The sequence below is a fragment of the Kwoniella dendrophila genome, chromosome 5 (genome assembly GCF_036810415.1).
Source record: "Kwoniella dendrophila CBS 6074 chromosome 5, complete sequence".
NCBI lineage: Eukaryota > Fungi > Basidiomycota > Tremellomycetes > Tremellales > Cryptococcaceae > Kwoniella > Kwoniella dendrophila.
In genome coordinates this window covers 67,408-93,019 of record NC_089480.1, presented here as the reverse complement: position 1 = coordinate 93,019, position 25,612 = coordinate 67,408, and the positions used below count along the sequence as shown (strand labels likewise).

Here is a 25,612-nt window from a genome sequence, read left to right as displayed (position 1 = left end):
CCCATTATTCAACCTTTTACTTCTTCACTTTACAGCAAATCAAATTTTCATCTTTCCTTTCTTGACTACTTAAGCACAGGTTTTCTTTTCCTTTTTATACTCTTCTTCTTCTTTTTAATTTCATGCCTTAGTCCTTTTGATCGATATAACCTACTTTTTCTCTTTTGCAGGTCAATCATCAGATCTTTTCAACAATAATAATAACGACACTCCACAATTAACGATAATCAACGTGCAACAACGACACACCGAAAAGGAAAAACGTTTATTCAACGACCAACTTCAGTAACTTATCAACACCCATAACAAAAAAACTGACTACAATAGATAATTACACATTCTTTACATTACATTCTTTTCCACTTCTGCTCAAATCATCTATCAATCAGATTGACTCTGGTTGAATATATCTTCCTCTACCTATCCTTTACCTATCTGAATTATACTTCTCAACATGTTCACCAAAACAACTCTTTCCGTCTTATCATCTTTGATACTGTTCGCTCCTTCAGTAGTTGAAGCTGCTTTATTTCAACAGCTAAATGCTAAATTAACTTTGTAAGTTTCTATCCTGTCCTATCTTCCGTTTCCTCAACAGTCGATCGCTAATCCTCACTCTAAATCTGCATAGCTACTATGACATCGGTGATAAAGGAGGATGTGGTAATAGTCCAACAGATCCTGTACCAAAAGGATGGGCTGATTCATCCGGAATCAATGCCGGTGTCACTTACTGTGAGCAGCAACGAGGTATGAGTTTGAATCAAATTGGAACAAACAGAATTGTTGGTAAGTCAAACAACGTCACATATCTTCCTTCGAACACCAAAACATGCTGACTGAAATCACATTATCATTTTAGCCTTCGATCAAGATAAAGTTTGGGCAGATCCTGCTCAATGGTGTGGAAGAGAGTGAGTCAATACTTCTTACCGTATCGTTATTGCACGACAAAACTGACTTGTCATACAGGGTTAAAGTTTATGGACCAGATGGAAATGAATTAATTATGGCTGAAGGACCATTCTACATTTGGGATAGTTGTCAAAACTGTGCTGGTGGAGGAGCCATCCTCGATGTATCAGGTGAGCTGCCAAATTGCAAACTATGTCCACCTTATGACCTTTCAATCACATTTAACCCTACCACTACCATCACTGTCATCGTATGGGTGCTTACTCTTTACTGCTCCATCCTTTGATAGGCGAGGCCTTCGTCGATGCGAATGGTGGTACATGTGGTGGAAATAACCCAACTGGATACCGATACGATGTGCTTGATAACTATGTTATCGATCCTTCTGAAGGTTTAGGTGGTGCTGCCGTTGGCGTTGGAAACGGATCATCAGCTGGATCTGATGCCGCTCCAACTTCCACCGGTGAACCATCCACACTTGCTGAAGGTACTATTGCACCATCTCCCGTATCGATCGATAATGGATCTCAAGCATCATCAGTACCTATCCCAATCACTTCAGCTCAAACTGCTCAACCATCTGCCTCTTCTCCCGTAGTATCCTTTGGTACCGCTTCTGGAACTGCTGGACAGGCATCACCAACTGCCACCTCACCTTCAGCTTCTGCTCCTACTGATGTACAACCAGGAAATGCTAGTTCATCTACTGGTGTGTCGGGTTCAAATGCTTCAGGTCAATATGTTTCCCAAGGTACTCACTCCTCAGCCTCACCAGTATCGACTGGTGGCTCAGTTGCTGCTATTGCTGATTCTCAATCTTCAGTCAATACGACTTCGCCAGGAAGTACTTGTAGAAGAAGAAGAAAGAGAAGACTCCATAAATTCCATTAAGTGAGTAAAAAGCGTAATATCAACCCCAATACCAAAGGGGTAAGAGATTGATCATTGTCATATGCTAGATACGATAATACTCGAAAAGCCAGTATCGCTTGTATTGATTACATCTTTTATCCCTGTTCTATCTTAGCATTTCTTCTTCCTTGAAGGTCGAACTCACGCACCGGTGCGCGATCTTAGGTGGGATTTGGATAAAATTCCTGCTCAATTTGCCTGGACGATGTACCGCTTGACGCAAATGTATGTCACACTTGAATGTATCGATAGACTCTTTTCAGTAGACTGCGATGGATTGTTCGGGTAAATCAGGAGACTAACAATTATATTACCTTACCGTTTCATGTTAATCTGCTTATCCTTTGATTCTCGATTAGTTAAAGAAAGGATGTATCAGAGATTACTGATTAATCAGCATTTAGATAATTCACCTGGCTGTTAGATTTTCCTAATAGACCTTGTCAAGACGATGAACAAGGGGTTGCAATTATCGAAGAATATCCTTTTGGCGCTGATTTCATTAACAAAGGATGTATAACCGGATAGTACTTGTCCAGATGAGGTTCTTTTGTTTGATCGACCTTGATTAGATCAGTCCTTTGACTATAGAACACTTGGCGTACATATCTCTTAAAAAACATTGTAAGCCATTGTCAATTTATTCGTCAAGTATAAAAAGCTGACAAGTGATAATAGTCTGATCGTAGTCTTCCCCTTCGACTTTCTCCTATCTAGTGCTTAGTTGTACTCCTTGAATCGAAAGCTGGACTTTCATAACCCCTTCCTAATAACACCAATTCAGTCATTTCCTTTCTTATATTTCGACTTTTTAGCGCATCACAAGCCAATAATCGAATCACGCTCATTGATACATCGTTAACCATTCATCGATCTTGACGAGACTTGCTTATCTATATCTTGAGGCAAGATGCAAATATCCGCAATTACCACTTTTTTCAGTTTTATAACTTGTTTATCAATAATCAAAGCTGCTGAAACACCTTATTATACATTGGACGACGTTACAGGTACCGTGTGAGTCCAATAGCTTGATTGCAATTCGTCGAAATTCCTCAAATATCCTTTTTTTCTTTGGAACAGACTTGTTTATTCGCACATTTTTATTCATTTTTTTTTGAAATTGAATAATTTGATATGGATATTTTTTTTTTGCAGTTATGTTGGTTTTTTATTCTATTTTATTTATAACATTTGATAATTTTCTACTTTACTCGTATTGTGTACCTTACAGTACAACGTACAGTACAACATGCTGATTTGTTTGTTTTTTAAATTATATCGATTTAATACCGTATATATATATATATATATATATAGATATTATGATATTAACGATTCTCCTGAATGTGGAAAAAACTTTGGTGATCCAAAATGGAGTCAAACTACTGGAATGACAGGTCCTAATGCTGCTCCACCAATTTGTGAATATGTAAGAGGTAAAAGTTTAAGTGAAATAGGTAAAGGTACACCTGTCGGTGAGTCTTTTCATACTTTACTTGATATTTCAGATCATTATTCAGTTATTATTGACATATAGCATATGTATGACGATTGACATGATTCAATTTATTTCATTAACTCATGCTGAATTGTGCTAATGAATGACTTTACATGTGGTAGCTATGAATTTCTTATTGGTTGATAATGATTTAGTGAATTGGTGTGGAAGAATGTAAGTCTCTCTTTTTGTTCTTTGCGGCATTTCAATCCATCTCATCTTCAGAATTCATTTCGTTTGCATATGGTATATTCCGTTGACTGATATATGTATGATATTTATTCACTCCTCCTTCCTTCCTTCCGTCTGTCAGTGTAAATGTTTACAAACAAAATGGAGAACCATATGTACTTGATTCTGGACCTTTTTACATTTGGGATGGATGTGGAAATTGTGCTACAGAAAAGAAAATTGATTTTAGTGGTGAGTAAAATTCATTCATTCATTCATTCAAATTCTTTTAACTACAAATTACTGCAATCGTACTGTATTGTACTTCAATACAAGTATATTACACAGTTGTATTAACATTCTGATTAAGAATTCAAACTGATAAAATGATTTTTTTTTTTTTTTCATTTAACTTGACAGCCGAAGCTTTAATCGGATTACAAGATCAAACATCATCTGGTATACCATGTGATAATGCAAAAGGATTAAAAGTTGAAGTTACAAATCAATATCATTGGAAATTAGCGGAAGGCGGTCAAGTTAATGAAAATCCTACAGAAAAAGATAATGGTTCAGGTCAATATACTGATCCTATACCTTCTGTAACCACTACAATGGGCGTCCCACCTGCTTATTCTAAAGGTGGTTCTGGTTCTGGTTCTGGTTCTAGTCAAGTAGGTGGATCTACAAATACAGCTGTAGTTCCAGGTCTTACCACTACTAGTAGTAGTGGTTCATATGGCAGCACTTCGTTATCCTCACCTGCGGCTGGAACTGGTGTTGCCGATGTTAATAATGGAGGATATCCAGCTTCAGCTCCAGGCTCTCAGGCCTCTGGTAGTGGACCTGTCGCAGGTGCTTCAACTCCTAATCAAGGTATCCCAACTCCATCAACAGCTTTGCCAGGCATCTCATCCCCTGTCGGCGTAGCTGGAACCCAAGCTAGTCCAGCTGGATACGACACAGCAGCAACTTCCCCAACAGCAGTAGCGTCAGCCGTAGCAGGTGGATCAGCAGCTTCATCTCCAGCAGCAGGCGATTCAACGTATGTCCCAGCAGGTAAAGCGCCATCAGTTCCTATCGGTGCAGGGATCTCTGCAACTGCAGCTGTTGGCGCTAGTGCTGGTGCTGGTGCTGGTACGAGTGCATCATTACCGGGTGTAAATGCTTTAGCTAGTCCTTCTGTACCTGTAACTCCCGTGGCGAATATCCAAACACATCGTGGAACTCAAATCACTGGTGCTCAAGAAGCAGATTGTAAATTAGGTCAACCTAAATGTGAAAGTGGTCAAAACAGGATTTGTAGTTATTTCGAATCTGGTTCACAGAAAATCGGTAAGTTTGATTACATTCATCCTACTACATTAACATACTTGAAAATCTCAATCACACATTCATCACATCATGATTTACATATATAAAGACAGACCTACATGGATTACAGTAGTACAGAGTCTTAAGTTGGTTGACTGATTTTTGATACGTAATATTCTTCCTTCTCAATCGTATAGGTTGGATCCCTGCTGGAACTTGTTCACAATAATCCGTCGATACAACCTCATACAGTACATTTACAATAAGATCACTACTGTGCAAAAGATATAGATTATCAGTCGTACAGTAATTGATTTCATCGATTTAGAAGCCATCCACCTTACTCTCAAAGTTGTAGTTCATTCATATACCCATATTTTAAGTTCAAATAGGTACCCTAAGTACAGTACAATAATCCATTATGCATTTACCTGAGGTGAATACTATTAAACATAAGAAGCAATGTATGATGGATCACCGGATATCTCCAGTCGAACGTGACGATGTACTGTATAGAGTGTTCGAACGGAAAGGAGAAAATGCATTGATGTGTATTATTGGAATATTGAAAACTATAAGCTACATACATATCGAGTTCTTTCTCTTTTGAACTATAAAAATACAGTTGGAATCATTCAGGAAACAAAAAATAAAAAGCGGATTTACGATGAAGATAAGATAGAAGATAATTCAGATTCAACCCAATAATAACCTTGTAAGAAATCTTGTTCCCATTGTTGTTGATCTGTTCGAGTCTTTCTTAAATGATTGATATATTCTGATATAATTTTAATTTGTTCTTGATTAATTCTTTCAAGGATATTACGATAATCTTCTTGTTCTTGGTTAATAAAGAGATCAACGAGTGATTGATTCATATAGATATTTTGACAAATTGATAAATAAACTCCAAAAATCTTTGATGAATTGGTATATGGTTTTAAACGTAAATCCAATAATCTTGAACAAAAATCGTTCAATTTTCTTTGCCCTTCTGATCGTATACTTTTAGATAAATCAATCAAGTTAACCGAAGAAGAAGATGTTGAAGAAGAAGAAGAGGAACAACGATCTAATTTTTCACCTAATTCCCATAATCCCACAATCTGTTCCAATGCATTCTTTTCAACATCTTCAATACCATTACAAATATCATTGGGTAAATGTAATTCTGAAAATCCTAATTGAATTCTTAATATCCTTAAAGTGAACATTGAATCTAAACAAGCAAATTTTGATGTTTGTAATTGGAAATTTTCGAATAATGAAGTGGATGTATACCATATTGAACGTATTGTTTGGAAATCGATTTTATGCTGAGTAGGTTGTTTATTAACCAATTGTTCAGGTGATATCGATTGATCAATGGATAATATAGGTAAAGGTGGTAAATCATCATCATATACTTTCCATAAATCCATAGCTCGTTTTTCAAGTGGCGTTAAAGAAGTACTTTTATCATTATTATCAATATTCCTTGTTCTTGAGAAAGGTGAATGACCAATAAATCTCTCATAAGTACCATTTGTAATTTCTTTTCCTCCTAGGTATTTAGGATTCAAAGAAATGATCCATTGTTTAACTTGATCAGTTTCAGATTTCGTAAAAGCACCAAACATTTTACCATTCCAATTTAAATCTTTTATAAATAAAGATTTTTCTGGATTTCCAGGTATAACAAAAGGTTTTTTCAATGATAATAATCTTAAAAAAGTTAAAGTTTTATCTTTTGTTATAGTTAAAGGATTTAACCATTCTTCTAGATTAAATTGACCAATTTTCATTTTATTACATGGACAATGCATTTTTGATGCTGATTTAGATTTTTTCATTATAATTTCAATCATTTTTGATTCTGATAAAGTAGCTGGTTTATTTGTTACATCTAACGATAAATCTTTTGGTTGATACACGTTATTATTATTATTCTTTTCAAACTCAATCGGTGAACTTGGTGTTGTAGGTAAACCTTCAGCTAATAAATAACCTAATTGAATTCTTTTCCATATTTGTTGCATTTTTTCAAAACCATCTCTTTCCAAAATACCTTTTAAATAATGTTCAACAGCTAATCTAGCCATTGCTGAATGTCCAGAATCAGAATTATCAATCGTAACATGAATTTGAAAATAATAATTATTCAATTTTAATTCTTTTAATTCTTTCGTCGTTACTAATAAATGATATGGTAATGATTCGTAAGACATATTAAATCCTAAAGCTTCAGGAAAAAATTCATTTGTAGATGATAATAATCCAATACATTGTTGTGCTATAGCAGCTTCCCAACATTTCGGTATACCTTGTTCTTCTTCTAGTAATCCATCAAATCCTTTTTTATCTCCAGAACTTGATTTTACATTTCCATCTTTTAAAGTTTCTAATTTACCAAGTTTCATTTCGTTTAATAACTTTTCATATAAATAAATATGATTCTTTTCTAAATCACCATCACCGAATTCTTCTGAAATTACTTGCCATGCCATTTTACTTACATTTCTTTCTAATTTACAACTGTTTTCGCCACTTTTACGCTGATTCATGGAATTTGCATTTGAATTTAATCCTTTAGTTTTACCTGTACCTATACCTAGAATACCACCTAACCAACTTCCATCTACATATTTTACGACTCCAGATAACCTCAACCATTCTAAAGCGTATTCTTTCGATGGAAACATTTCTCTTGGTCCACCATTTTTACGCCTATCTAAATATGCTTCATAACGATTTGCTGAAGATCGATGTGAATTTTCTAAAAAATTGCATAAAGATTCAGATTCGTATTCAGGTAAAGAGAGTATTGTATCTGTAGGATCGTTTAAAGATTCATATAATACTTGATTAAACAATTCAACTAATCTTTCTCGAGCTTCATCGATAACGTCTAGCGAAATGGAAGTCAAAGGTCAGCTTTATATCGTTGTTGATATTCGATATCTAACAGATAATATACAAAATGAAAAACCTACCTAGATGATCTTCTAGATTCTGTAACTTCCAATATAATTCTTTATCTTTAATCATACGAGATTTTATCTTTTCATCTGTGACATTAACTTCTTTAGTCAAATCTGGGAAAGCAGATAAATAAAGATCATTCTGTTTATGTTTTACATTGCGACTCTGAGTAGTTGGAGATGGAATTGAATTAGGTTTTTCTGAAATCACTTGAGAAGCATCGAGTTTAGTTTCTTGACGTCTTGGCGATTGTTCAATTCTATGATTTGATTGTTTTTCAATTTGTCTTGAAGTTAATCTACCACGATTGGTTTCTCTTATTATACGTGTTATACCTACTATAGTTGATATTATAATTAAAATAGCTATAGCATGATAATGTGATGTCCAATTTTCAATCTTATGAAATGTATCTTTCATCATCCATAATGAATTTGATGATGATGATATCGTGCGATGCACCATACCTTCGATTGATGTGAGTGTACTAGTGCGAGAAGCGTTCATTGTTGTTGCAGTGATAATTCTGCTGACTATCAATGTGGTTTAGTCAACTCGACTGAATGTTAATTGGATATAAAATACATATAATGATAAAGGTTATTCAACATATTATCAGACTTATACACCTGCATAGACGTAACCTACACCTTTTTAGAGTAAACATTACATTTTACATTTTCGCCTTTTACAGGAATGTGTACGAGTACCGATCGATTTGATTATTTATCTGATTTCGATCTACATATGTTCCGGTTAATCAAAGTAAACAAGTACGCCATTCTGCTGGAATCGCTTGCTTTGATTTTGTCCCAAACAGGCTAAAAACATGTGTTACGAGCAAGGAAAAGGAAAGAATGCGGTAATAATGATGCTTTGCGATGCAAGGAGGAGTAGTAGTAGTGTGTATGAAATAAACGATGAGAACAAAGGTAAAACGTGTCAGATTATGATATATTGACGTCAATACGAGTAGGTAGTACAAGGTAAGGTAGATCTGTTCTTGATCATTTGATCATTTGATGCTTTTGCCCAAGGTTAACCGGCTTCCTGCTTGTGGTATAATTCCAGCAAACCGTAACACATGACACATAACAAACAAGGCATCAAACCAGAGGATTAAATTGTTTTAGCAGATTTTATTCCCCTGTTCCCCGCTTACCCCGCTTGGATGGGTTCGAGAATATTGCATATTTACTTAAAATTACACCTTATGACGCTTATTTTGTTCCAAGGTACGATCAATCATGAAATCACTGTACTTTACAAGGTTATGCCGATCCGGAAAGGTAAAAAGAAAAGTACTTTTATCGTAATCAACTCCTCGTCATTGAAGTGATAGTAGACTAGTGCTAGTGCTAACAAGCGAATATGAAGATTCTCACTTTTGACTTTCTACTCCTCGAAAGCGGACAAATCAAGCAGGAAAAAGCGGATATCCCTATGAATCTCTATATCTGTATGTTACCTGTATATACTCAATATATACAAGCGATAAGTGATCCCATTTCCACAAGAATATGCAAATGTGTATAATGGAACCCCCCAAAATAGGATACAAATTCAGTTAACCCAAATCTCTAATTTACCTTCATTTCTACCTGTAGTAAGACTTGACAATTTAGCTACATCAATTGCAGCTTCAAAATCAGATTCATCTATCATTGTTAAATAATCTCCATCTTCATCTTTGAATTTAACTTTTACATCTCTTTCAATACTTCCTAATTCACTAACAAATTTGTTTTTAAGCTGATCGATGAATGATGAATGAGTTTGATCAGGTAAAATTGACATTCCTCTTTTATGTGAATTGTAATTTATTTTAACTCGAATTTTTGTCATTTCACCAAAATTATTTGCTGTTTCACTTCCAAAACGGTGATGATGGGTATGATGATGATCATAACTGAGATCAGATTGTTTAGTATCGTTGGTGATTTCCGATACTGTCCTACTTGAACTTAATCCAGCGTTGCTTCCACCTGATGCACTTAGTAGTGATTTCCCATCAAAGACGATAGAAGATGATGATGTTGATTGTTGAGGTGAATGTGAAGATATATCCTTCTTTCCTTGTTCGAGTATGTTATTTTTCATATTCATCTTACTATTGAGTATCTCTTGACGAATTTTCATAGAAGGGCTTTCTATTTTTCTAACAGGTGGATTCGGACTAGGTGTAGGGCTAGATCCAGAAGGTGTTTTACTTGACCAATCGTCAACTCGTTTGGTCTCTTCAATAGGTTGCAGTGGTGGTTGTGCTTTCGACAGCGACTCCCGATCTTGCTGCACTACCAATAAATCTGAACCATTTCCATTCATCTCTTCTTCATTTTCATCCTCTTCTTGAATCCCTTTTGAGGTCTGATGATAATAGTCATCATGAATATCAATCTCAGTTACAGGTTGAATAGCGATATTATTATTACTATTACTAAAATTATTTAATCGATTATATTGAGGCGTAACAAGTGAAGATTGTAAAGGTGATGATATATCTTGTTTTCTTATACTAGCTGATCTTAACATTGGTGAGAATGCAGGTATTTTACATGTCGATTGATTTACAGGTGCTGATAAAGGTTGATTATATGATGGTGATCCAATATTGGTTGCTACTCTAATCAAAGGTCTACCTCCTGATCCGGGTCCGGCTGAAGTCATTGATCTATTCAAATTGGGACGAACGATATTACCACCTGATATATCTGATACGCCAACTGTATTACTTCTACTGTGTCTGTTAGTTATCGAGGCTGATCTTGATATTGGATGTCCAGCTTGTAAAGGTGTTCCAGTAGGTGTGTGACCACGTTGTAATCTTGTTATACCTGTAAATGTAGTGTATGCGTCATTCGCATCTGTGGCTGCTACAAGTATCTAACAAAATATGCGAAATGTAAGCAGTAACATTCCTTTGATTGTTTATCACACGTATAGCTTACAGCTTTACCCATATAATCTCTACTAGCTAAATTATTCAATTTCTTGGGTGACGGTTTGAATATTATACCGACCTACAATGCTCAATCAATAACAAACATATTTAGTGTATTCTCGCTACAGGAAGCAAAAAAGGGGGTTTCGGACATACTTACAGGAACAGAAAAAACATTATAATCCCTTCCTTGATCATTTATAGCATCACGAATAACATCATGTTCTTTAATCATTTGTTGATTTGCAGCTTCTTTCAATTCTGCTAAACCTTCATCGATTTGTCCCATATATATCTTGCATAAACCACAATTGAATAATACTTCACATGAGTATAACCTAAAGTCAAGTCCTAATTGTTCATAATTACTAGTTAAAAGTCAAGGGGTAGATGTTGGTTAATTCAGGTTAAGAAAGGTAGGAATTGTAGGACGGAAGTCAAGGTTTCCAATGATCGTTTCTACTCACATAGTTTGATTCCCTCTCATATAATTTAAAGCATCTCTGAAATCTCTTAACGCTGAAACATAATCACCTAACATCTGTAATAATAATCTATAATCAATTCATGAAACCATTGAACCACGAGATAAGACGAAGTCACTTACAAAACGACTAACACCAGCTTGATGATATGCCAAAGCGAAAAAGGGATCTAATTGATATGATTTTTTGAAATTGTTTATAGCTTCTTTATGTTTACCTAAAGTAGCTAATATAATACCTATATTCCAATTAATCTTTGATGTTTCTGAAATTTTTGAAAATTCTTCTAAAGCTTCCAAATATTCTTTTGTCTCATAATGTTTGATTGCTTTTGACCATATTGTTAATTCCAATTTTAATGACATATTTGACGACGTTTGAGTTATTGTTGATTTCAAGGACAAGTGTTTGTATTTTATATTCGGGATTTATAAGTTGCAAGTAGAGGAAGGCATAATACCAAGCAGAAAAAACTAGAACAAAGGGAATATAAATATGCCCGTTATGACAATCAATGTCAGTGGAAAGGATGCTATGTACAAGTAAGATAAATGTAAGGATTTGACAGACAGTATGATAAGCTGATCAACAGCTGGATGGTGAGTTGAAGTAGAATCATTACAGCCGAGAGGTATAGCTGGAAAGATCTCTCACTATACTGTGTTTCTCTACACAGCATGAAGCACAGATGGAAACCAAGAGACACATCTCACCCTGTTATGTTCATCGTTGCCAAGCTTTGAAGCGATATTTTCCGTTAATTCTGGAACCTTGCTATACCTTACCTTAACGGGTTTGAATGATCCTGATATGACATACGTGAAACGTGATTGAACAGGCTGTTGAATAGGAACAGGAACACAATGGTTGTCAAGATACTGGAGGGAGGTCTGAGCGATGTGCTGGATTCATCATTCGAATATCTGGCGTAGTTTTGCGAGTGAGCATTGTCATTATTCGCACAACTTCCCAGTAAGATGTACACGATCAAGATGATCACCTTCTGATGCTGGATGATCCCAGCCTGATTTGATCATCCAATATAGAAGGAGTAAGATGAATTGGAGTAGATAAAGAGATAAATGTAAAACACCAAACACATTCCTTATCATTTGCCATGATCGCTCGGAAGCAAATCCAGGCATGTAGGCATGTTTCATACGCGTCGGCGATGTCCGCAGAAGCATGATATGATGCTGTTAGTACTTGCATGTTGGTGAAGCTGAAACGTCCAAAAATTGTCTGTACATTTGATTATGATTATGATTATGGGATATAACATTTCATATAGACTCCTTATCCTATAATAACTTCATCAGTCTTATCATAAACATACTGAACTCTGTTTTTTTCCTAACTTTGTTCAAGCGGGAGTATCATCAACCCACCAAATCTTTATACACATGGTAACCAATTCGATGGTTTTCATAAGGATATAACACAATATCTCTTAAGGAGTGATTCGCAAAATAACATGGTACCTTCATTACTATATCATACGATCAACCTAACACTTTATCCGACAAATGATGATGATGAAAACCTTTTAGTAATCAGGTTTAATGAATCTGTAAGAATTAGTGATGTTCAGATTATACCTGAAGGAGTTAAGGGGTTGAATGGAATAGGGTGAGTCTTCCATTATGATTAAACGATCGTATTGTTATAGTGATATACCTACATCCTATACTAAGTTGTGTATATTACAGTACAACATACCCTTTAAAATGGTCAGGTAGATTACTCTTAAATGTTAATCCATCAAATCCCGTAAATGCTTTAGCTTCAACTATTATAAATGTAATACCTTCTGAAAATCCTTTGAATTATCCTATCAATATGCCTATAGGTGTAAGTGAGATGACCTTTTGAGTCACTCCGTTGTGTCCCTGTAATATACATTCATTCTGATAGTCATATCTTTTGAATTCATTCAGGTGACTACTCGGATGTTGATGCTTTATTCACCAGCAAAGAAATTAACTTTATCTGTATATGGTTATTATGGAGAACAACTTGACAGTGAAAACAACGTCGAAGAGGTGGATTCCAGAATAATCATAGATAATATATCAGATGGTATATCCAATGACAATGGAAAGGAGGACGAAAAAGAGAATTTTGAATGGTTATATAGATGGAGTGGTGAATCACCTTCTTCTTTATTAGATCTACTTGATGATTCAACACCTAAACAAATCTCAAATCGAGCTATGGAATGTTTATTACTACTTGATCAAGTACAGCCAATTTTTAATCTGATTATACAACACAAATCTGCATTAGAATATATCATGAAACAACCTTTATCATTACGTGAAAAAATCTTATCAAATTCACAATACGCCTTACATCCTTCTATATCACCTTATCTACCACAAGAATATCCTTTGAAATGTTTAGTTCAAGCTTCATCTTCTGAAAAACATACAGCAGCATGGAAGAATTTATCATTAGGTTTAGGTCCATTATTAGTCTTACAAGATGTTGAAGAAGATGAATTATTGAATATTGAAAAAGGTGAAGAAAAAAGCAATTTAATCAAATTGATTGAATTATCTGAAAATCATATCAAATTCAATAGCAATGATGATGATAATTCCAGGAGATGTATGGAAAGAATACTTGATATACTTAATCGACCTTTCGAATCGACCATATTAAATGACTACTTATCAAGCAAATTACCTAGATTGATAGTAAACGCAATAGTTGTAGGAGGGAGTAAAAGGGAATTGCAAATACCTTTTTCACATTCACAGGAAGTTGTTCGGAATCTAGTTTTATTGAGGAGTGAAATTATAAATGGACAATCTACGAGAAGTATCTGTGATGAAATGGCTAGAAAGTATGTAGATCAATTAAATGAAGATGATCCCCTACGTAAAGTGTTCGGAACATCAGGGTATTTAGTTCCTGACTTGACGCAGCGAGACAATATACAGCTAGAGAAAGATGAAGATAAAAGAAGATTTGAAAGATTATCAAATTCAATCAATCAAATTAATTATAATGATTCTAATAATCTGAACAAAAGTTATTATTCATCATCATCATTGATACATTCAGCAACACAATCAGAAATATTATCTATAATCTCCCCAGAATTAGTAAATTCATTATCTACTTCAAAAGAACCATCATTTGGTATAAAATCAATTATTCAATTAAATGATTATTTAGATTCTCAAAATACAAAAAATTTCGCTGGAAAAATATATACTTTACATGAATTTAGAAAAGATCGTAATCAACTTCAAGGTCAAAATCAAAATGATATATCTAGTAGTAGTAATTTGGGTTTGAATATTAATTATACACCATCGGGTAACGTTGGAATGGGAATGGGAATGGGAATGGGAATGGGTAATATGGGTGGTTTAGGTATTAATTCTTCTTCAAATTTCGGTGGTAGAGCCGCTAGTAGACATGTTGATAGTTGGACAAAGTAATTAATTGTATGGACAAATGATTTGGTTGTGTTGGGATCTCTACCTCCGTTCTTATAATTATTCCAACATGAAAACAAGATAAAATAAAAGTATCATCTTCTAGATCATATGCAAAGATCAAATTGAGGTCATAGGCACATAAACCTCCCTTTAAAGTCGCCAAACATACAAACTACCATCAATCTGATCGTCAAAGATGGGTAATAAGGTTCTGGTATGTTTGATGAAAACGCTAGCTCCCAACTAAATCATTTCTGATGGTGATGATGATATGAGCGAAACGATAACGCCAGGGTAGTACAGTACATTAGTGCGTTTGTATGAGGGACTGTAAAATCTTCCGATCACAATGAGAATATACTTTATCGTCGAGATGAATGATAAAGGTTTGTTATACTTGTAAAGACGAGGTATATATATGTCTTCGACTCTAGAGGACACTACTCATGCATATCATTCATGATATAACTGTCACAGCGTACCTCGCAAAGACGATGTACTCTTACTGTATATATTTGTGCTAGAAATGAATGGACTCGGTTATCTCCGCCCTGTAATCTTGATTTCGTAACGCAGGTTTGCAGTCTTTTAATTTGTAGAGTGATTATATTGCTCACTACATATAAATACAATTAAATAACAAAGCCCCCACTTTATCATAATATACCTCCTCCCCACTTGAGCGCTGGCTAATTGTAAAGACAAGTGATAATGTTCAAGTACAATTACCATATCCAGATTGCGATGGTACAAAGCGGAAAGGAGCGGGTATCGGGTAACGTAGTTTTTATTCCTTATCTTGTATTTTAACTGTATTCTTCTTTTGACCCTGAAAGGAGGGGTGGTTACCTTTAGCCGGAAAATACTGAAACCATAAACCGTGTCAAATATCAAAGTGGGGTAAAGGTGTATATGATTAATGAAAGAGCAGAAAATGCTCAAACGAGAGCGACAAATTTCAGACAGAGAGAGAGAGAGAGAGTGGGTAAAATCATACTTAAGCTACACATTAGTACTGTAGGAATGCGAATGCGTAAGCAAGATATGAAATGACCGAAACCCTCGGAATATCGTCTTCGGTCCGATATTATCATAGAATATTATCAACGTTATTATGATTATTGTAGCGAAATACCATTCTTACTTTTGACAAAGACCTTTCTCGCTAAAATATGTGAATAGTTTTAGGTTCTTCTAATCATAACATGTCATACATTGTTTGGTAGCTTCCTAATCTATCACCTAGGCCTTCTGATACCTTCACAAGCATCAAATTGAAAGGAGTTGTCAATCTTTGAACTCTTAACAGATATCACATCTTCGTCTGTCCGCCTAGTGCCCCATCAACATCATCAACAACATCAACATCACCAACGCCAACATCAATCATCACATCAATCTGACAGAATCGTACCTTAGTCTAGCTCAAGACACCAAACTACAGAGCTCAATCAATCGGCTAAAAAGTTATCATCTTCAATCAGTAATCCTTAGCATTTATACTTTTGCATCAATCATCATAAAGAGATCATCAAGGATTATCTCCTGGAAAGGACCCTTCTTAGTTGATCTGAATAAACAAAACATCTTTCGGACAAGTTGTTTCCGTTTCGATTGTAAAAAAACAATAGAGATTATATTCAAGAGACATCAATAAGTAAAACAAGGATATTCGCCTCGAAAGAAGAATTTAGATATTTATCGGATTAGAAGATCTTGAGATAATAGAAGTGTTATATAAAGGAAAAATAATACATAGTGTCTTCGTATCTTGGATAAAAAACAAAAACTTTTATGGTAATCGCTTAGCTTGTGAAGGAAATTAGGGGAGACAATAAACGTCTTAGAGTACTTCCAAGTGATATAAGTGGAATCTCATTCGACATATTATAAGAAAGAACCGACACAATTACTACATATAACAAATCTTCTTCTCAACCCTTTCTTCAGAATATACCTTGATCAACTTTACTTTTCAAAATGTCTTTATTATTCCTATCCCCAACAATCGTTTCAGGTGATCCGACAATAGAACCATACGAAGCAGATGTATTAATTTCGAATGGAAAAATAACAACAATATCAAAACCTCCAGGTGATAAATCATTCTTACAAGATAAAGAAGATATAAGAAAGATTGAATCTAAAGGTTGGGTATTATCACCTGGTTTTATTGATTTACATGCACATTCAGATTTATATTTATTAACTAATCCTGATCATGAAGCTAAAATCAGTCAAGGATGTACGGTGAGTTGTTTGAGTTTAGATAAAAGAAACCGAAAATACTTTGACTTGCCCCCCCTCATCATACAAAAAAAGCTGACTATACCACATGATTAACCTTTTTAGACCGAAGTTATAGGCCAAGATGGTATATCATATTCACCAATACATAATCAACAACAATTAAAATCAATTAGAGAACAAATAGCAGGATGGAATGGTAATCCTTCACCTGAAGATTATCCTGAATTAGGTTTATTCGAATGGAAATCGGTTAAAGAATATTTAGATTGTTTAGAAAGGAATAAAACCGCTACTAATGTTGCATATTTAGTACCCCAAGTGAGTTATCTATCTCACGTTATCTCTGATAATGTCAATTAAGATAATTAACTTCTTCATCTTCTGTCATCAGGGAAATCTCAGACTACTAGCTGTTGGACCTTGGGATCAAATTGCAACTCCAGAAGAAATCTCTAGTCAAACTGAAGAATTGAGAAAAGCTATGAATGAAGGTGCCGTAGGAATGTCAAGGCAAGTCCAACTACAATCAAAAATCACTGTTTACGTATACTGATGTCAATGTGTTTCCAATAGTGGCTTAACGTATACTCCAGGAATGTACGCTTCAACATCTGAACTTGGTTCTTTATGTAGAGTTTTAGCTGAAGAATATCCTGGAGCATATTATGCACCTCATCATCGAAGTTATGGATTTAAAGCTATTGAAAGTTATGCTGAAATGTTAGGTTTGGGAAGAATGACTGGATGTCCTATACGTGAGTCCAGCTCGAGCTGAAAACTCTGACAAAAAAAAGAAGAAAGTATAGCTGATTTGACCTAATCGACGATATATTTGGTGTGATAGATCTTACACATGCTACATTGAATTTTTCAGAAAATAAAGGAAAAGCACCTGTATTATTATCAATGATTGATTCAGCGAGAGAATCAGGTGTAGATGTAACTTTAGATACTTATCCATATTTACCTGGATGTACAACTTTAGCTGCTTTGTTACCTTCTTGGGCAAGTTCAGGTGGTCCAGAAGAAACTTTGAAAAGATTAAATGATGAGATTACAAGAGAAAAAATTAGAACTGCTGTAGAAGTTACTGGGTGTGATGGTGGTCATGGTATACCTACAAATTGGGATGAAATTGGGGTGAGTCGTAGTTTATTTATCAGACTGTGGCGATGGGGAAATTACGTTGAATGTATGAATTACTGATGTTTTTGACATTTTGCGTTTAACTTTTTAAGATTGGATCAGCAAATCATCCTTCAATTAAACATTATTCCGGTCGAAGAGTATCAGAAGTAGCTAAAGCAGAAAATAAATTACCTATTCAAGTTTTTTTTGAAATTCTAATTAAAGATAAATTAGCTACAAGTTGTTTAATGCATATTGGAAATGAAGAAAATGTTAGACAAATAATGTGTCATCATACTCATTGTTCAGGAAGTGATGCTATTTTACATGGTAAAGGTACACATCCTAGGGTGAGTTCACGATTTGATGTTATCTGATCTAATTATAAGTCCAACGAAGAAGATTTGTTGACTCAGAAAATTGATCTACCCCTTTTTTTTTCTTATAGGCATATGGTACATTTCCTCGATATTTGGGACATTATTCTAGAGAATTAGAATTATTATCTTTGAATGAAATGATATCACATTTAACTTCTAGACCAGCAAAAAGATTAGGTATTTATCCTTCAAGAGGTTTGATTCAAGAAGATTCTTTTGCAGATTTAGTTTTATTTAATCCTGAAACTATAAAAGATAAAGCGACATTTGAAAATCCAAAATTAAAAGCTGAAGGTATAAGATTCGTTTTGGTTAATGGTGAAATTGCAATGGATGAAGGTAGATTGAATGGAAATAGAGGTGGTAAAGTTTTGAGAAGAAGGAAGGAAGAAGGTAAAGTTGTTTAATGGAAAATCAAAGGCAACTACTTTGTAATTGATACGATATATCTTCCATACAAGTTAGGAGAAAGACGGATCGGTGCATTGCATAGGACATTTATATATTTTCATACGTTGTGTTGATTCAGTATCGCGAATATCGCTGGCTTATTGCTCACTTATTCTACGGTAACTCATCATACTTCGTTCATGCAGCTTTAAATAAAAGACATTCATAGGTCTGCACAGAGTTTCCAATTCTCGCTAGGTGTTACTACTCATGCTATCTACTAACAGAAGAACCCTTTCACTTTGTATGAGTGCTAATCTCCTTATCAACAAACCTCACTTAACATTCCTTCCCCACCTTCGGATAGACGCTGTTAATATGATACTCGCTAGTCCCCCACTCTTTCATGCTGTAATGAATTCGGTGTTCTAGTTCGGATATAGCTTGTATCCTTGTACTGCATCAATGATTTAAGCGGACCGAATTGACCGATGAAGGAATAGCAAAGTCGGCGCTCAAGGGTATATTGTATACATGCTTCTAGCTTGATATTTTGAGCGACATCATACAACGGTCCCATCATTATTATCAGAACAACAACATATTTTTCATCTTGTCTTTTGTACAACCACTTATTCATTGTCCACAGACCATATATCTGCTCAAATCAACAAGAACAATTTCCTTGAAAGCAAAATAACTATATCAGCATACAGAGAAGACGAACAGACATGTCAACTTTCACTCATACATTATTGTACGCATTACCAAACAAAAAATCATTACAAGATGAATTTGTTGGTAAAGATTTATCACAACTTCGAACACCTGCTTTAGTAGTTGATAGAAGTAAATTTAAAAGAAATTGTGAAACTGTTACTAGTGAAGCTAAGAAACGAGGTATGGGTTTCAGAGCTCATGTAAAAAGTGAGTATCACGTAGATAGGGTATTATTGAGGAAAAGTCGCAAGCGAGAAGGATCGAGTGGTAGCGATATATCTATTGGAAGAAAACTGACAGTATCATTCAATTTGATAGCACACAAAACAACAGAAGGTACAAGATTACAAGTCGAAGCTGGAGGTGGAGTAAAAGCTACGATTTGTTCAACAATGGTTGAATTATGGAAAATTATCGAAGATGGTTTAGTTGAAGAAGGTTTAGTTGATGATGTGAGTTTTGATTTGAAAGCATAATCATTCGGTTTATCCGTAGATTCTGCAAGATACGTTTCAATGTCAGGTAAATACGAGATAGATTGAAACTGATCGTAATGATAACTTTCCCATATCATACAGATATTATATTCAATGCCAATTGGTTCAGATAAAATTGAAGATTTGAATAAAGCACAAGAACAAATCGGATCAAAAGGTATAATTAGATTGATGGTTGATCATCCTGAACAAATCAATTTATTAAATCAATTTAATGAAAAAAATAATCAAAGAAATCAAAAATGGAGTGTTTTCGTTAAAGTTGATGGTGGTGGTAGGTAAGTTAAATTTACTGTATTATAATATACATAATTCCTATATTATTAGTATTTACTAATTCCCCCTATCATCTTTACCTACGTCGTGATTAAATAGACGAGCTGGTGTACCTCCAACAAGTCAACAATTAAAAGATATTATCGAAGCTGTTTTAATCTCAAAACACGTTGAAGTATTTGGATTCTATTCTCGTAAGTATATATAAAATACCTTTTATATTGGTTATTGTCTTTCCACAGAAGTACCAAAATTACCAAAAGTATCAAAAGTCCACAAATCTTGGAATTTTTACTGATAAACAATGTCTGAATTTTGTCAGACTTTGGTCAATCATACGCTTCAGATACATTAGCAAAAGGATCATCATATTTTGAAGGTGAAATTGATTGTGTACAATCTGCTGCCAAAGTTGCAAGAGGTTTAGGTTTAAAAGGTGATTGGATTCTATCTGTTGGTGCTACACCAACTGCACATGCTGCTGTTCAAGAAGTTGAAAAATTACATAATGGTTTAGAAGGTAAATTAGAACTGTAAGTTGTTTTTTTTTTGGAGGTTTCATGATTTTATCACTTAAAAGAATCGGAAGGGAATTAATATAATTCTTTGAAATATCAATAAAACTTATACTGATTTATCGTCTATTCTCTACACACCTAGTCACGCTGGTTGTTATTGTATGTGTGATTTACAACAACATGCAACTTCATTAGTTCCAGATGAAAATTTAGCTTTAAGTGTAATTGCAAAAGTAGTTTCAGTTTATCCACATAGAAAAGAAGCCATGTGTGATTGTGGTGCTTTGGCAGTATCAAAAGATACAGGAAAATATCCTGGTTTTGGCAGATTAATTGAACCTTCACATGCTAAAAATAAATGGGATTTAGGTAGAATTTCACAAGAACATGGTACTTTAATTCATCGTCAAGGTATTGAAGAAATAATGGAAGAAAAAGATGAACTAAAAATCGGTGATACAGTTAGAATAGTTCCTCAACATGCTTGTTTGGTTTGTGCAGCTTTCCCTTGGATTTACGTAGTAGATGAATCTGAAAATAAAAGTAATCAAGTTGTAGATGTTTGGGTTCCATGGAAAGGTTGGTAAATCTCATCAATCTTAGAGACTATTATTTCTTGAAGGGATAATAACTATACGGACCATAAATGCAATTGCAAGAGCTTTCATATATACTTTATTTTCATATTTCCTTTTTGTACATTGATATACACATCACATACATACAACTCGCATGCAGAATATCTAGCAATTTATTTATCTATTTACAACTTGATGTTCTTCTGCAAATCTGAGAATCATCCTTTATATATACAACAAACTTGTTTTTTTCAAACTTTTAATCCCTAAGAGATCCTACAATCCAAATACAATATATGTTACGATTATTATGGCATGTATTTGTCATATATTTAGATTATGTTTATTCTTCTTCTTCCTTCAATCTTATCCGTAATTACAATGCCTTCAATCATGGAAGTTGCCTTGACTTACAACTTGATTACTTGGCATTACCTCTTTTCTGGTTTTTCAATTTCGACAATAACCCACTATTATCCCTATCTATTTCCTTTTGATTTTGGTTCAATTTAGATGAAACAATTTTTAATAAATCATTCATGATTTCATCTATATTATTATTATGTTGATTTTCATTCGAATAATCTAATTTACCTTGTGTATTCAATATACCATCTAACCAATTTGTAATTTTACGTTGCTTATCTCCTTCATTTACTAAGGGTGAGGTCGTATCTGTTAAAGATGATGGATACTCAGTGTTTGGATGTGCAAGTGGGACTGTCATCTCATTGGAGGTTGATGTTGACGGATTGACGTGTAATATCGTGGTTGTGTATCCCCACAAAACAAGCTATATACAATAAGGAAAAGATATATCAGTTTTACTCCGAGATCAACGGACGTGATATTTCTGTATAAACAACAAGTCAAAAATAACCCACAGTAGTGTTGAATACAGCCCAAGTGGAGTACAATCCCCATTCACTAAACAAAGCTTGACGTAAGTATCTTACAGATTGCCAAACACAAGTCCAAGCATCATCCGTTTTTGCCCAAAGTTTTAATCGACGTTTGGCATCAGAGTATTGTCGAGGACCGACTAAGTTAAACATTCGACGTTAGCGAGAGTGACGCTCGAAACAAGACATAGCAACAAGCTCACTTGAAGCACCGCAAAAGGTAGTCGCACCGGCAGCTACGTGCAGCATAGGACTGACAACAACGATCAAAAGCGTAAGCTCAAAATACAGTGTAAATGATTAGATCAGCTACCTACATATCACTTAAAACGGATATGATGCAAATAGCAAACGTATCCCTCATATCCCTTGATTCGATTGAAGCGCTCATGTGCATTACAGCTGATTCATAAGCTGCTCGTAGCTGTATGACGGCTACGTGTAGGAGATGAAGATCAGCTGTCTACCAAAGGAGGTAATAGGGGCAGTTGAGGCCCTTTCCAACTGTTCAAGTAAGAAAGAAGTTGATGTTAGTAGTGAAACATCATTACTCACCATTGAATACAATAGATCTCCAATGTTTAGTTCCTTCTCTAAACCTAATACCCATTCCACCTCTAGTTCTACAATCCCATGCAATAGCGATTAAACCAATTAAAACCATTTGACAAGTTAATGAATTATTTAAATCGACTTGAAACAAAAATTTATGTTCTTCAGATAAAGCTGACATTATTGCTGATGAATATCCTTCAGCTACTACCGTAACTGTAAATTCTGGATGTAATCCAGGTAAATATCCTGATTTCGAATTTGAATTTGTGGTTTTATTTGGTTTCGTAGTTGTGGTAGATTTATTGATATTACTATTACTATTATTATTGTCATTGTTGGATTTGCTGTTCTGTTGACTTTGTTTGACTTTTAACCATTCAATAGCATTTTTAGCTTCCCATTCTAAATTGGAACAAGGTAGATTCAAATTATGTGCAAATATCGATAATTGTCTGGAACAATGTTGATTCCAAAATGCTGATAATTGTGTATCAATCAGTAATACACAATATGCTGATCGACGACGTTCTATAGTGGTATAACAAAGAATCAGTAAGCTCAAGAACGACGTAGTTGACAGTATGATAACCAAAAGACGAGATGGTGACTTGAAGTGTTTTGAACACTTACCCTCCTCTTTAGCCCATATAATCCAAGATTCTTCTTTATGATCATCTGAATCTGACGACAAAGAAGAATCGTTCGTTTTACCTTGAACACCTATTCCTTTTTTTCTCGAATGAGCGACCATTACAGGCCACATACATTGAGCAACAAACAAACTTTCAGAATTACCAAACCAAGTATCATAAACGTGGCATAAAGTGAAAGCTTGTAATGTTGTAATTTTCATGTTTAGTCCACATTCTTGAACTAGTAATCCTCTTATCTTTATGACAAGATTTGAAAAATTGAAATCCGAAGTGGAATGAGAATTTACACTTCCAATTATGATCATCATAATGAGTAATTCGGATGAAGTTGAATCAACATCAAATGTAGGTCGATGTATGAATGGAAATGTGGGTGCTGTTTTATTCCAATAATTAAGTAAACATTCATTGACGAACGATAATGATACGTCGAATTCCTATATCGTAGTCAATTAGTGCAATGTATTGAATAGACAAGTTGTGGAGATCAGACACGATTAGACTTACAGGAAAAGACATTTGTAGACGCCTTAATAAGCCCTCACTTATAATATCATTCTGAGCCATCGAGTCCGTTGGAGACTGGAACAAGATATTATTTGCAGACTGACCCCTTTCATCGGATTGGAGTTGATACTTTGAATGCGAATTCGACTGAGAATTGGGATGATGTAGTAAAGGTGGTAAAGTTTGTTGATATTGATCTTGTTGTGATATAGGATTGACAGGGGATACCTGTTGATTGAAGAAGTGATTTTGCATAGTAGAAGAAGAAGTAGAAGGTGTTTGTGGTTGAGGTTGAAATTGATAATTCAATTGTGATTGTGAATTATAGTTATGATCAAAATTTGAATTTGGTATTATAGGTTCATTAAATGGTGGTGCTAAACTTTCATGTAATAAAGCTTCCCATTGTTCAGGTGCCCATAAACCAAAACCTAAATCTGAAATTGACATGAAATCTCCATTTCCTCCTACTACACCTGTTATACCTGATGCTATATTTGTAATCCCATGAGTATCATTACTTATATATCCTCCTCCTGTAGATAATACAGTCGATACACCGATATCAGCAGTAGGTTGTTGTTGTTGTTGTTGATGTTGATTGTTTAGATGTAAGAAAGCTGGCGATGTGTTTAATGGTGGATTACCATTATTTATATCGTTGCTCTTCTCGATATTACCTTGATGTGCTATAGTTTGTCCTGAATTACGAGGACTCCTATCCGTATCTAGCCTAGTCGAAACCAATAAAGAGGAAGTCGCGGGAGTAGAAATTGATTGATTGGATGTTGTGGTAGGATTAGGTATAGCTGATACAGGTTGTCGATCATTCCCATCAATATCATTCTCATCTCCTTCTTCATCCTTCTCAAGGGATTTACTATAATTCGATTCACTTGTTCTTCTACGTTTGTTAGCATTACTACTTGATAAAGGTTCATCACCACATATATTCCTTTTTTCATGTCTTTGTAATAGATCTACTCGCTTGAATGGTCGATTACATTTTGGACAATTGAATGTTTCCGAGGAATCTAAACAAAATTAACATCATCATAAATGTTATCAGTATTGAAATGTGTCATTTCGGTCATAGCGAACTATGCACACTCAAGTCTACTCACGATTAGCAGCATGACGATAGAGGTGATCCTGTCAATTCAAGTAAGTTAGTAATGTCGATCAATTGCGTTGATCACTTGTAAACGAGGTTCTGCGCGGAAAAATACCTTAGAGTGGGGAGAAAGGGGACAGACAAGTGGGGGAAAGCAAATGTTAGATATATAACTCACTTTCCTAGTAAATGATTTCGAACATCCTTCGTATGTACAGAAGAAAGAAGAAGAAGATCCAGGATTCATAGCTATCACACGACCATCTATACTGCAGATGAGATTTGTAATCAGTCTGGAAAGTACGAAAAGGAAAGAAAGATGTAAGATGAGTGAAAGTGGGGAAAAACGATTTTTGTTGTTTTTATAACAGCTTGTTCGAGAGCGCGCTTTACGGTTAATATATATCCAGGAATCTCATTGCTGTCCTCGCCGTTTACATGCTCAAATCATAGAGTAATCAAGGGACGCCTCCTGAGTTATGCTACTGTGAT

General features: G+C 34.8%; 8 protein-coding genes across 8 annotated transcripts; 5 read left to right on the top strand and 3 right to left on the bottom strand.

Moving 5' to 3' along the window:
• Positions 1-454: 454 nt before the first annotated feature.
• On the top strand, positions 455-1,806 carry L201_003878 (uncharacterized protein; the record flags this gene model as incomplete). The annotated part of the gene is made up of 5 exons (XM_066219629.1): positions 455-558; positions 632-789; positions 863-914; positions 973-1,085; positions 1,205-1,806. 5 exons carry the CDS (start codon positions 455-457, stop codon positions 1,804-1,806), a joined length of 1,029 nt encoding a protein of 342 aa, XP_066075726.1.
• A 931-nt stretch (positions 1,807-2,737) lies between these two features.
• On the top strand, positions 2,738-5,042 carry L201_003877 (uncharacterized protein; the record flags this gene model as incomplete). The annotated part of the gene is made up of 6 exons (XM_066219628.1): positions 2,738-2,844; positions 3,148-3,305; positions 3,451-3,502; positions 3,642-3,751; positions 3,920-4,834; positions 5,011-5,042. The coding sequence occupies 6 exons, from the start codon at positions 2,738-2,740 to the stop codon at positions 5,040-5,042; spliced, it is 1,374 nt and encodes a 457-aa protein (XP_066075725.1).
• Positions 5,043-5,475: 433 nt separating this feature from the next.
• Positions 5,476-8,281, bottom strand: L201_003876 (uncharacterized protein; the record flags this gene model as incomplete). The annotated part of the gene is made up of 2 exons (XM_066219627.1): positions 5,476-7,700; positions 7,786-8,281. 2 exons carry the CDS (start codon positions 8,279-8,281, stop codon positions 5,476-5,478), a joined length of 2,721 nt encoding a protein of 906 aa, XP_066075724.1.
• Positions 8,282-9,337: 1,056 nt separating this feature from the next.
• Positions 9,338-11,565, bottom strand: L201_003875 (uncharacterized protein; the record flags this gene model as incomplete). Its single annotated transcript, XM_066219626.1, has 5 exons — positions 9,338-10,657; positions 10,723-10,794; positions 10,876-11,083; positions 11,183-11,256; positions 11,323-11,565. 5 exons carry the CDS (start codon positions 11,563-11,565, stop codon positions 9,338-9,340), a joined length of 1,917 nt encoding a protein of 638 aa, XP_066075723.1.
• A 1,109-nt stretch (positions 11,566-12,674) lies between these two features.
• L201_003874 (uncharacterized protein) lies at positions 12,675-14,652 on the top strand (the record flags this gene model as incomplete). Its single annotated transcript, XM_066219625.1, has 3 exons — positions 12,675-12,829; positions 12,910-13,051; positions 13,138-14,652. The coding sequence occupies 3 exons, from the start codon at positions 12,675-12,677 to the stop codon at positions 14,650-14,652; spliced, it is 1,812 nt and encodes a 603-aa protein (XP_066075722.1).
• A 1,980-nt stretch (positions 14,653-16,632) lies between these two features.
• L201_003873 (uncharacterized protein) lies at positions 16,633-18,817 on the top strand (the record flags this gene model as incomplete). The annotated part of the gene is made up of 7 exons (XM_066219624.1): positions 16,633-16,902; positions 17,005-17,220; positions 17,294-17,412; positions 17,476-17,657; positions 17,747-18,042; positions 18,141-18,380; positions 18,479-18,817. 7 exons carry the CDS (start codon positions 16,633-16,635, stop codon positions 18,815-18,817), a joined length of 1,662 nt encoding a protein of 553 aa, XP_066075721.1.
• A 714-nt stretch (positions 18,818-19,531) lies between these two features.
• Positions 19,532-21,398, top strand: L201_003872 (uncharacterized protein; the record flags this gene model as incomplete). Its single annotated transcript, XM_066219623.1, has 6 exons — positions 19,532-19,727; positions 19,839-19,972; positions 20,099-20,295; positions 20,393-20,487; positions 20,616-20,826; positions 20,954-21,398. 6 exons carry the CDS (start codon positions 19,532-19,534, stop codon positions 21,396-21,398), a joined length of 1,278 nt encoding a protein of 425 aa, XP_066075720.1.
• A 412-nt stretch (positions 21,399-21,810) lies between these two features.
• L201_003871 (uncharacterized protein) lies at positions 21,811-25,367 on the bottom strand (the record flags this gene model as incomplete). Its single annotated transcript, XM_066219622.1, has 9 exons — positions 21,811-22,182; positions 22,274-22,431; positions 22,495-22,544; positions 22,609-22,726; positions 22,847-23,374; positions 23,477-23,936; positions 24,007-25,040; positions 25,131-25,158; positions 25,299-25,367. The coding sequence occupies 9 exons, from the start codon at positions 25,365-25,367 to the stop codon at positions 21,811-21,813; spliced, it is 2,817 nt and encodes a 938-aa protein (XP_066075719.1).
• Positions 25,368-25,612: the final 245 nt, after the last annotated feature.